This window comes from Amblyraja radiata, chromosome 37 (assembly GCF_010909765.2).
Source record: "Amblyraja radiata isolate CabotCenter1 chromosome 37, sAmbRad1.1.pri, whole genome shotgun sequence".
Classification (NCBI taxonomy): domain Eukaryota; kingdom Metazoa; phylum Chordata; class Chondrichthyes; order Rajiformes; family Rajidae; genus Amblyraja; species Amblyraja radiata.
The window spans coordinates 10,552,491-10,565,190 of NC_045992.1; the positions used below are offsets into that span (position 1 = coordinate 10,552,491).

Below are 12,700 nucleotides of genomic sequence, written 5' to 3' on the forward strand. Positions count from 1 at the left end.
AAGGCTTATTTACTGTGGCTACGCAAGATCACGATTAATAGATTAAAAAAAATTAAACATATCATGAGTTAGGAAATTCTTGTAGAAAGTGGTATTTTGGGTAAAATATTAGCCATGACCATGTAGAATGGTAAAGCAGCCATGAGAGGTGAATGATCTATCCCTACGCCTGCACTTTCATACTGACCTGTGTGAATGAGAAGATAGGAAGGGGGAAGGCAAGAGGAACGGGAGGATGTGGAAAATAAAAGATAATTAACACGAGGAGATGTTGACAAACATTATACTTGTGCATAGATTTTGTAACTTTTACATATGTGCGGATAAGATGAGTTGCAAAATATTAGCACCACAACTAGTGTAGTATATTTAAGATAGACACAAAATGCTGGAGTCACTCAGCGGGGGTCGGGTACTTTTCGGCGCTGCCGTTTTGGCGCCGCTGTTTCGGCGCCTCCGTTTTGGCGCCGTACACAGTTAATGCTTATCACCGAAACAGCGGTGCAGAAACAACTGTTGCATTTCTGACATTGCTTGGTGCGGTGAGCGACGTTTCGAAGAGTTTTGGGGGAAGCCTGCAGTTTGGTAAAAGTTGTCGGTCTCTGCTGTTTTCCCAGTGCTGGAGCAGGGACGCTTGTTTGTAGAATGGCAGTAGAGAGCTTCCTATCGCTTTTATACACACACGCTGTATAAAAGCGATACCTATTTACCTTGCTTCATGTTTCAAGCGAGATACTGTTCTTTATGGAGTAAATATATTAAAATGGCAAAAGATCGGCCACCTCCAAAACAGAGGCGCCGAAACGGCGGTGCTAAAACTGCGGCGCTGAAATGGCGGTGCTAAAACTGCGGCGCTGAAACGGCAGCACCGAAACGACGGCGCCAAATGGTACCATTCCGACTCAGAGGGATAAGCAGCATCTCTGGAGAGAAGGAATGGATGTTGTTTTGGGTCGAGACCCTTCTTCAAACTGAACTAGTGTAGTATATTGACCAGTTGGTGGCAGCTCCGCTCTGTAGGCACCATGGCTGCCCTAAGACCACTGACCAAGCCTGACATTGTGAAGAAGCGGCGAAAGAAGTTCATCCGCCATCAGTCTGATCGCTATGTGAAAATTGCGCGTAACTGGCGGAAACCCAGAGGTATCGACAACAGAGTACGCAGGAGGTTTAAAGGCCAGATTCTTATGCCAAACATTGGTTATGGCAGCAACAAGAAGACCAAACACATGTTGCCCTCTGGATTAAAAAAATTCTTGGTTCACAATATAAAGGAGCTCGAGGTTCTGATGATGAGCAACAAGACATATTGTGCTGAAATCGCTCACAATGTCTCCTCCAAAAACCGCAAGACAATTGTGGAGAGAGCAGCCCAGCTTGCGATCAAGGTCACCAATCCTAATGCCAGGCTACGCAGCGAAGAAAATGAATAGTCTCTTTGCTGAGCCACAGCCACTGTTTAATAAAAGTTATAAATGACAAAAAAAAAAAAAAAAAAAAAAAAAAAAAATATTGACCAGTTTTTCTCAGTGGTAAACCAGATCACATTTAATTCTCTCAAGATGAGAACATAATAGTTAATATAAAATAAAACAAAGTTCCAAAACCCCTAAGGAAACCATTATCATTTCCATCCTACTGTACAGACAATATCCTTATTTTGACCTTCAGGGTACCTTCTGGTCTATAATGAATTCCTGATTCAATTCTTCTTTCTATTTCTGACCATTCATTGTTAATATTCTGGTGCATCATGAATTTTTGGCTCCCTGTTCTAATTTTCCCAAATTTGGACCAATGCTATTATTTCCTTCTTCGATTTGTGAACCTGAGTTACAGTCCTGTTTGTTGTCATCCTCGACCCTTTTGTTCATTTACCTCCGGCTGTGCCCAGCTGTCCACCTTAATTCGAGGTTTTGCTCCAAAGTATTTAGGTCACTCGTGCTTGCTATCAAATCAAGCGGCCTGCTTATAAATCTGTATTGGCAGACCTATCAGCGGCCCACAGATCATCTTCTGCAAGCTTTTAAAGGAGCAAATTGAGTCACTTCGTGGATAAGGCATTCATATCACCATTTCACATATCACAGCTGACCAGTCCATTTAATGTGTTTTTTATTTAACAACTAAATCACTACGAAAGCTTACTCTGTAGTTGGCATGGATTCACGACCATTGATTCTGGGCCTGTCTGTTCCAGGATCTGAAGCTACCTTTGAAATCCACTAACACTGTAGTGTATATGGACATGGTGTACCTAAGAGCATGTTTAGGTGTCTCAAAGTTGCTCCACATTTTTGGGCACTACGTAATTTAATTTCAAAGTTAAATAAAACATAATGGAAAATTGCCGGTTTCCAGTGAGTTGTATCGTTTGCAGTTTTCATTGTAGGAGTATCCTATATGCTAACACGAGGAGAACATGGTCTAAGTGTTCAATATACATCTCACTATCTGTTGCCCATTGAGGCAGGGCTTTATAGAGCCTGTGCAACCTGTTTCAATATGTCTTAAAAGAGGGTTTCTGAGCAGGAAGTAGCATCTGGAGTCAAGAATTGGGTACATATGACAGCAGATACATAATAATAAATATGGCTCGCTGTGTTATTCCATCTTCAACCACCCACTTTTCCTCCCTCTCCACCTATCTGATAGTAATCCCAGCTCTCCTAAACTCCAGACCCTTGTCCGAAGATCCCTTCAATGGCCAAGTCACCCTGCATCCCAGGATCCATGGCACCCAATATCTGATCCATCTCTCGGCTATCTTCTCCGACCAACTCCTCTGTCAACCTCTCCATCTTATCTCCACTTACCTACAAACTACGATCGACTCCAGCTCCCAGTATAAACTGTGCAAGGCCTGTCATTTAGTAACACGGATGAAATACTTTCTGGAAAGGGCATTTGTTATGCCGGTCTAAACATTGGATAACTGCCCTTTCCAAATGCAACTGGTTGTTTATGTGTGATGGAACAACATCTCTCAGCTAATGGTACATCCTTGTTGGATAATTTCAGTCAAAAAATAAACCACGTCCAATTTATCAAGGGGTTCATAATGTCATAAGGTCATAATTGATAGGAGTAGAATTAGGCCATTCAGCCCATCAAGTCTACTCCGCAATTCAATCATGGATGATCTATCTCCCCCCTCACCCCATTCTCCTGCCTTCTCCCCATAACCACTGACATCCTTCAAGAATCTATCTATCTCTGCCTTAAATATATCCATTAACTTGGCCTCCGCAGCCTTCTGTGGCAGAGAATTCCACAGATTCACCGCCCTCTGACTAAAGAAATTTCTCCTCATCTCCTTCCTAAAAGAACGTCCTTTAATCCAGAGGTTACGTGGCATCTCCGCTAACAAAAGTGAAGATATGGAAATCAAACCAAAACAAATCCACATACGGAACAGTGGACCAATACTAATCAAAAGCTACTTTAGTCCAGACTTCAAAAAATGGGAGAACATTAAAGGAAAGCACATCAAAGAACATGGTGTCCTTCGGATTAGTTCCTTATTTTCAATAATGGAATGCTAAGTGTAATCTAACTGTACCTTTTATAAAGTAATACATCAGAGCCTTTGATGAAAAGGAGAAACCCCATGCTTTCTCAGTATGTTTAACAACAGATATTAACAGACCGTGTGTTAGATCTACCTGAGCCGCAGAAGCAAGCCAGTATTAGCGCTGAACCTTGCCCAGTCCTATTAGTGGATGTGGACTGAGGCAGTCATAGCTGAGCCTACTGAAAATTAATGGGGTTTGAAATTCTTTCTCAGACTTCTACTCTCACTGCAAAATAAAATAGAAATCTTTATTAGTAATATCTAGGTTACAAGAAGCAGTAAAATACCATGCAAGACCAATAGTGGCACGGAAGTACATTTATTGGGACGGGAATATGCAATCCCATCGTTGATCATGTTCATAAGAGATAGGAGAAGAATTAGCCCATTCGGCCCATCATGTCTACTCCACCATTCAATCATGACTGATCTATCTCTCCCTCCTAACCCCATTCTCCTGCCTTCTTGCCATAACCTCAGACACCCATACTAATCCAGAATCTATCACTGCCTTAAAAATATCCACTGACGGCCTCCACAGCCTTCTGTGGCAAAGAATTCCACAGATTCACTACCCTCTGACTAAATAAATTCTTCCTCATCTCCTTCTGAAAGGAACATCTAACTCTGAGGCTATGACCTCTGGTCCTAGACTCTCCCATGAGTGGAAACATACTCTCCACATATACTCTATCCAAGCCTTTCACTATTCAGTAAGTTTCAATCATCCTTCCAAACTCCAGCGAAAAGAGGCCCAGTGCCATCAAACGCTCATCATATGTCAACCCACTCATTCCTCGGATCATTCTCGTAAACCTCCTATGGACCCTCTCCATCTTTGTACTTTCTTCCTCCATGCATATTCCCAGTTCTATAGCATCTAGAAATGCATTCCTTCACCACCTAGACCTTTGGACACCATCCTTGCATCTTATACCGACCACCATACCTTTCCTTGGATGGATAGAGGGAGTCTGAGAGAATTAATGAATCTGCTGTGAACAGTTCCATCGCTCTGCACTCTCGGCACTCTTGTTTATCTGTATGAGACCCCCTGCCTTTTGATTGAAGGGGGTCAGGTTCAATTATATCACCCCAGGTTATGTCAGGATGGCTGAATTCTCAATCATTGGATGACGCAGGTCCTCCATGGCAAATTGTGAATGTCAGTTTGATAAATCTGGTAATTAATGTCGGGCAATAAATACAGAGAGAATCAACATGAGTCCAACTCCACACTCTCTGATTGAATCTTAATCCCCTCTGAGGCTATAAAAGTAATCACAGCATAGACAAATAAGGATGAGTAATTAATGCAGTCTTACTCATATCACCCACATCCTGAGTACAACCATAAAACTGAATGGAAATCTTGACTCATGTAGAGAGACAACAGAAGAGGTAAACATCTTAAAATCTTATACCAATATACTTAAGGTCGGCATGGTGGCGCAGTGGTAGTTGATGTCTAATGCCCCTGTCCCACTTAGGAAACCTGAACGGAAACCTCTGGAGACTTTGCGCCCCACCCAAGGTTTCCGTGCGGTTCCCGGAGGTTTTTGTCAGTCTCCCTACCTGCTTCCACTACCTGCAAGCTCCGGCAACCACCTACAACCTCCGGGAACCGCACGGAAACCTTGGGTGGGGCGCAAAGTCTCCAGAGGTTTCTGTTCAGGTTTCCTAAGTGGGACAGGGGTATTACTGCACTTGTAGCACCAGAGATCCCGATTCGATCACAACTACGGATGCTGTCTGTACAGACTTTGAACGTTCTCCCCGTGACCGCATGGGCTTTCTCCGAGATCTGAGGTTTCCTCCCACACTCCAAAGACATACAGGTTTGTAGGTTCATTGGTTTGTGTTTGTATACTTGGTATAAATTGTTCCTATTGCGTGTTAATGTGCGGGGATCGGTGGTCGGTGTGGACTCGGTGGGCCGAAGGGCTTGTTTCGACTGTATCTCGAAACTAAACAAAATCTTCAAAACATAATCCCTCCGTCTGTCTGTCTTTCTTTATCTCTTTCTGCCTGTCTCTGTCTCTGTCTCTTTCCCTGCCCCTCTCTGTCTCACTGCGACCCGTGTCTGGGAAAACTGCAATCGTCTTTCTTGATCGTGCTCTATCTCAAATGTAGATTAATAAAGGAGGAATTTCAATTTCTCCACAATGTACAGCTCCATTGTCCATTCGATATGCATCTGGTAAAGGACACAGATTAAGTGAAGGTTATGAAATCTTAAGGGCCTGTCTCACGAGCATGTGACTGCATGCGGCAAGCGTGACCTAACGTGGACGCTTGAGCCGTATGGCCTCGCGGGGCCGGTCCCACCTCGATCGCCGGAGCCGTATGGAGTTGTGCGGAGCTGGTCCCGACATCGCGCGGGGCTCCGATAAACTGACACTGTACAAAAACTCTGCGCGGCAAGGCCTGCCGGCCCGCAGCTGCATTGAGACTGTGCACACCTCCTCGACGGACGTGCGCTGCGTCTCAACACCGTGCGCAGCGTCTTGATGCCGTACGCAGCATCTTGACAGCGTTTGCCTTCGCTCGAACTTCACGTCAACTCGTACGGGATCACTCGACCTCCGCGCGGACCCCGCTTCCGGTTTGGTCGCGCTTGCCGCATGCAGTCACATGCTCGTGGGACAGGCCCTTTACACAGTGAGTAGTTACTGAGAGGAGGGATGGGAGAGGGGTATTGCCTGACAAGAAAACTTGAAACATCTAAAGCTGAGCTTTCCTGAGTTGCCTAGAAAAAAAAGGCAAGAAAGGCAACTTTTTGAAGAAGCTCAAATAGAAATTCTGCTCCACATGATATTTCCAGTTGTAAATATGGAATTCTTTGAAAGAATCCCTCCCAGACTTTGCTTCCACCGACATCAAAACAACATGTCTGATTTGAAAATCAGAACACCAGAAATTTCTGAAAATTCCCAGCAGGTCAGGCAGCACCAGTGGAAAGATAAACAAAGTCTGAAGCCTTAACTCTACATCTATTGCCACAGATGCTGCCTGAACCACTGAGCGTTTCCAGCAATGAGTGTTTTTGTTTCATGTTAGGACCTGAGGAAACAGTTTTGCTTCTCTGTCAGATATTCTAGTGTCTCTCATTGTAGTTGTAATGATCTTGCCACCTCAATCTACCTCTGGTTTTACACCCCTCCAAGTTCTCTGTAATCCTCTCACTCTGACCTCTTGTTCATGGTTCCTTTATTATCTCCTTTCTGCCATTGCCAAGAGCCATAAACTTGGAATTACCTCCATAAAGTTTAGATCATCCTAGTTTATATGTTCTGTCTTTCGTTATTTTTCTGTGCCCTTGCAAATTAATCTCTCTCACATTTCCATGAATAGAACATTGAACATTGAACAGTACAGCACGGGAACAGGCCCTTCAGCCCACAACCAAACGCAATGCCAAGTTAAACTAATCTAATTTGCCTGCACATGATCTATATCCCTCTGCATATCCATGTACCTGTTCAAAGCCTCTTAAACGCCACTATCATGTCTGCCTCCACCACCACCCCAGGCAGCGCGTTCCAGGCATCCACCACACTCTGTCTAAAGAACCTACCCCGTATATCTATATTTAAATTTTGCTCCTTTCACCTTTAAGCTGTGCCCTCTGGTATTTTTTATTTCCACCCTGGAAAATGGTTCTCACTGACTTCTCTATTTATACCTCTCTTAACTTTATATAACTTCTATCAGGTTTCCCCTCAACCTCTGTCACTCCAGAGAAAGTAATCTAAGTCGGTCCAACCTCTCCTTATTGATTTCAATTCTAATTCATTTACAGGTCTAATTAATTCACAATTAATCCATCAGCATGTTTTTTGAGATGTGGGGGGAATCCTAGATTACCCAGAGGAAACATGCAGTCACAGGGGGAAGGTGCGAACACCATGCTCATAGTTCAGGTGGTCAGGATCAAATCCATAAACCAGGTCTCGGAACTGTGAGGCAGCAGTACTAATGCTGTTCCATCCATGATGAAGACTCAAAGACATTTTAGAGGGAAAATGGATCAGAAACAGATCTGGCATTGTATCTTGCTTGGGAAGATTGCACGGGGATGTTGGGCTGAATGGAAAGACCACTCTCTGCTCTCTACCTCCGAGAAGGTGCCCCCCTTCTATCCGTAATAGCTTTTTGTCACCATGGCTGAATGTCAAATTGTGCTTCATAGCATTCATATGAAGCCATTTGGGGAAATGTTATCTTGGTAAGGAACAAGGATTCCCATTTGTACAATATTTTGTACAAATAGGAATCCTTGTCATTCTCTTGTTTCTTTACATTTACCCCCTCTTGCTTGTGTGGTTATTCTGCCACTGAACACTCAACATTCAATTTTAACTTTGCTTAAACAGTTAACGTTTGCAACAGCCCATTGATAAATAACTTTCTGTGGGTGTAACAACCAGACTAGTACAAGATTAAAAAGACCACTGCAAGACTGTGGCGCAGTGGCAGACTTGCTGTCTTACAGCGCTTACTGCACTAGAGATCCAGGTTTGATCCCTGCAACGGGTGCTGTCTGCACAGAGTTTGTACGTTCTCCCCGTGACCGCGTGGGTTTTCTCCAACATCTTCGGTTTCGTCCCACACTCCAGAGACGTACAGGTTGTAGATTAATTGGCTTGAAAAAAAATCTTCCCTAGTGTGTGTAGGATAGTGTTAATGTGCAGGGATCGCTGGTGGGTGTGGACCCGGTGGGCGAAAGGGCCAGTTTCTGCACTGTATCTCTATACTAGACTAAACTTATAAAGATAACTTTTAAAAACTTTTGATTTTATCCAATACTAAATCCATTGGAATTTAAACTTAGTTATTTGAGTTGGCACAAGCCTGATATATAATAGTGTACACGTGCATGTCTTTAAGGTGTTTAATGCTCACAGGGAACAGTTCCCCCACTGGCAGTCAAGCACCAACCTTAATGTAAAATAGCACAATCCCACCTGGTTTCTGGAACAATATCTTAATTCAGTTGCTGAAGTCACAGGATGTATATTCTTCTGCCATGTTGGCATCATTTCAGAAGCCATTTTAAATAAGAAAGTGCTTTCACAGTGTGCCTCTGAATGCCCCATCCCTACAATGGCTGACGTCTGCAGAACCCATCTGTTCGTACCTATGCTGCGTGCAGTGACTTTGGAGCCTGCTCTGCCCTTGCCTCCAGTAAATCTCTGTCCCACAATGTTCTCAGCGGTCCGAGTTACACGAGTCACCTTCAGAGAGAGAGCTACAAGTTCAATGGCATGTAGCAGTGGCTCAATGGCTAGCTTCAGAGGGCTGGTGCATCGAGCCACAGTCTGGAATTAGGGGAACGCAGAAATAAACTTAAGCAACAATGAGGTGCGGTGCCATGAAAAGAGTGCAGCTTAATCTTTCCCCACCATTATACATAATGTGGTTTGACCACTATAGACACACATGGAAAACTATAGCTTATCATTGATGATGCAAGATACTAGATACAAGATATATTTATTTGTCACATGTGCCAGTACAGCCATACAATAAAATAAAGAACACAAGACGATATTCAACATAAAACATCCCCACACAGCAGAATCAAAAGTTTCCCACTGTAGGGAAGGCACCAAAGTCATGACTAGGATGGAGAGGTACATACTTATTATATTTGCTTCATGAATGTGCCCACAAATGTTGCCATCTATCACTGCACTCAGCCAAGCTTTATACTTATACTTGCCTTTTACTCAAACCATTTAACTAAGGAAATTCCATATGTCGCCAATGACCCATAACAATTTCTACATATGCAATGTAGAGAGTATCCTATAGGGATGTGTCCCAGCTTGATAAGACAATTGCTCTGCCCTTCACCTCAAGAAATGACAGAGTGTTGTGGGCACAGCCCAGTCTGGAATGAAAAACAGCCTTTGACTCCATCTTCATGCCACTTCTGGATAACAGCCAAGGTAATCTCGAACACTTACACCCCGGACATTCTCTCTTCTCTCTCTCCCTTGGTACAGAAAATACAAAAGCTTGAAAGCATGTACCACCAGATTCAAGAACAGCTTCTTAACCCCATTATCAGATTCTTAAACATACCTTGTACATGTTAAGTGTAGGAAGGAACTGCAGATGCTGGTTTATATTGAAGATAGACACAAGAAGCTGGGGTAACTCAGCGGGACAGGCAGCATGTTGGGAGAGAAGGAGTGGATGACGTTTCGGATCAGTCTGAAGAAGGGTCTTGACCTGAAACGTCACCCATTTCTCTGCAGAGATGCTGCTTGTCTCACTGAGTTACTCCACCTTTTTGTGTCTATCTTACAAGTAAAGGATAGATTCCCGATCTGCCCATCTACCTTGTTTCATCTCCTTTTTTGTATCTGCACGTTTGCTGGACCTGTAATGCTGTATTCTGTCTTTAAAAGTACCTCATCAAAAAGTGCTTTAGGATATCCGAGTTTATGTGCAACAAATGTAAAATGAAAATGGGAACTGCCCATCAGCATCTGTAGAGAGAGTTAAAGGATTAACATTTCAGGTCAATAGCCTCGCTTTAGAAAAGTACATTGCCAGTATTTCCTGTTTATTGTATTATGCACCTTTTTTTAAATATACATCATTCATAATGAAGTAAATACAAGCTGGCTGTCCTGTTTTGTTCTGGTCTTTTCTCGCCTCCAGTTTCCTCCCTCCACCTCCCCTACCCCCCACCACCACCCCTCTATCTTTCAGTCTGAAGAAGGGTTCTGACACAAAATGTCACCTATTCCTTTTCTCCAGAGAGCTGCCTGACCTTGACTCCAGTACTTTGTGTGTATCTGTATCTAAATGGTGGCCGACTAGGAAAGGGGGAGATGCAGCGAGACCTGGGTGTCATGGTAAACCGGTCATTGAAAGTGGGCATGCAGGTGCAACAGGCAGTGAAGAAAGTGAATGGTATGTTGGCTTTCATAGCAAAAGGATTTGAGTATAGGAGCAGGGAGGTTCTGCTGCAGTTGTACAGGGTCTTGGTGAGACCACACCTGGAGTATTGCGTACAGTTTTGGTCTCCAAATCTGAGGAAGGACATTATTGCCCTAGAGGGAGTGCAGAGAAGGTTCACCAGACTGATTCCTGGGATGTCAGGACTGTCTTATGAAAAAAGACTGGATAGACTTGGTTTATACTCTCTAGAATTTAGGAGATTGAGAGGGGATCTTATAGAAACTTATAAAATTCTTAAGGGGTTGGACAGGCTAGATGCAGGAAGATTGCTCCCGATGTTGGGGAAGTCCAGGACAAGGGGTCACAGCTTAAGGATAAGGGGGAAATCCTTTAAAACCGAGATGAGAAGAACTTTTTTCACACAGAGAGTGGTGAATCTCTGGAACTCTCTGCCACAGAGGGTAGTCGAGGCCAGTTCATTGGCTATATTTAAGAGGTAGTTAGATGTGGCCCTTGTGGCTAAGGGGATCAGAGGGTATGGAGAGAAGGCAGGTACGGGATACTGAGTTGGATGATCAGCCATGGTCATATTGAATGGCGGTGCAGGCTCGAAGGGCCGAATGGCCTACTCCTGCACCTAATTTCTATGTTTCTATGTTTCTATCTTTAAATACAATTGAGACTTGTTTTTCTCATGAACATAGAGGAATTTGCTTTTCGCATGTTCTTCGGGGTTTTCTGCAGTTTGTGCAGTCTTACAGATTCAGATCGCGATGATGGTGCAGTGTCTGCCCATGATTGCACTAAGGACTTTGTATTTATTGGCACCTATATTTTGGTTATTAGTTTATTGAAATTTTTGTTTAGTTTAGTTTAGAGATACAGCACGGAAACAGGCCCTTCGGCCCACCGGGTCCGCGCCGAACCAGCGATTCCCGCACACCAACACTATCCTACACCCACTAGGGACAATTTTCACATTCACCAAGCCAATTAACCTAGAAACCTGTACGCCTTTGGAGGAAACTGAAGATCTCGGAGAAAACCCACGCAGGTCATGGGGAGAACGTACAAACTCCGTACAGACAACGCCCGTAATCGGAATCGAACCCGGGTGTCTGGCGCTGCATTTGCTGTAAAGCAGCAACTCTACCGCTGCACCACCGTGACATTATATGTTATTTATGTGTATTTCATTTACAGGCTTGTTGTGCTGCTGCGAGTAAGAATTTCATTATTCTGTTGTCGGTACATATGATAATTAAATGCTTGACACTTGGTGAGTTAATAATTCACTTACTTTTCCAATGGGCGCCAATGATCCTATTGAATGAATGGGGTTGTGTTCATTAAAAAAATAAGTGAAGCTATGCAGCATGTTGATGTTATACTTATTTTAATCATTTTCAATGTGTTTTAAAGTAAATTTAACAGTTCATTGCTTTTAAAAAAAAATAATGCTTACTATTTTAATTCGTTAAAATGTACTTTCACTGGTGTAAATGTCAGTGAGCAGTAGAGCCTGCCCCAGGCGCCTCTGGGATACTGGTACGTCAGCCTTATGTCAGCGATGGCTGGAGTAAAGCAAAGGTATCAGTGTGCTCGATCTCGGAGCTCGGAGAGAAATTGAGTCAGTTCCCACTGGGTCCAAGGAATCAGTGGGAGGTCAGATGCATCTGCTTGATTTTCGTGCTATAGCCTGAACGGTTGGAAGTCATTTACACTGCAGCTGCCTGCCTCTCATCTAGGCCGGGAGTAACAAGGAACAGCAGATGCTGCTTTACCAAAATAGACACAAAGTGCTGGAGTAACCCAGCGGGTCAGGCATCATCTCTGGATGAGCATGGAAAAGGGGCGGTGGAGGCCGGTTCTCTGGATACTTTCAAGAGAGAGCTTGATAGGGCTCTTAAAGATAGCGGAGTCGGGGGATATGGGGAGAAGGCAGGAACGGGGTACTGATTGTGGATGATCAGCCGTGATCACATTGAATGGCGGTGCTGGCTCGAAGGGCCGAATGGTCTACTCCTGCACCATGATGTCAACCTGATGTATAATGAAACCTGTGGACTAGCTCAGGAAACTTTCATTAACAGATAGATGAATGTTCTACTCGGCAACAGCTGACATTTATTTAAGCGCAATATCTAGCAACTCTATATATTTTCCAATATTTGAAAATCACATTTTTTCTTGGAAAAAATAGTCAAC

General features: G+C 43.6%; 2 protein-coding genes across 2 annotated transcripts in view; one reads left to right on the forward strand and one right to left on the reverse strand.

The window, feature by feature from the left end:
- The window catches only part of grid1 (glutamate ionotropic receptor delta type subunit 1), a 571,973-nt gene that overhangs the window by 141,280 nt on the left and 417,993 nt on the right, over positions 1 to 12,700 (reverse strand). The gene's annotated exons all lie outside the window — the stretch shown is intronic.
- Positions 997 to 1,510, forward strand: LOC116966479 (60S ribosomal protein L32-like). Its single transcript, XM_033012763.1, has one exon. The coding sequence runs from the start codon at positions 1,026 to 1,028 to the stop codon at positions 1,431 to 1,433; it is 408 nt and encodes a 135-aa protein (XP_032868654.1). The 5' UTR covers positions 997 to 1,025; the 3' UTR covers positions 1,434 to 1,510.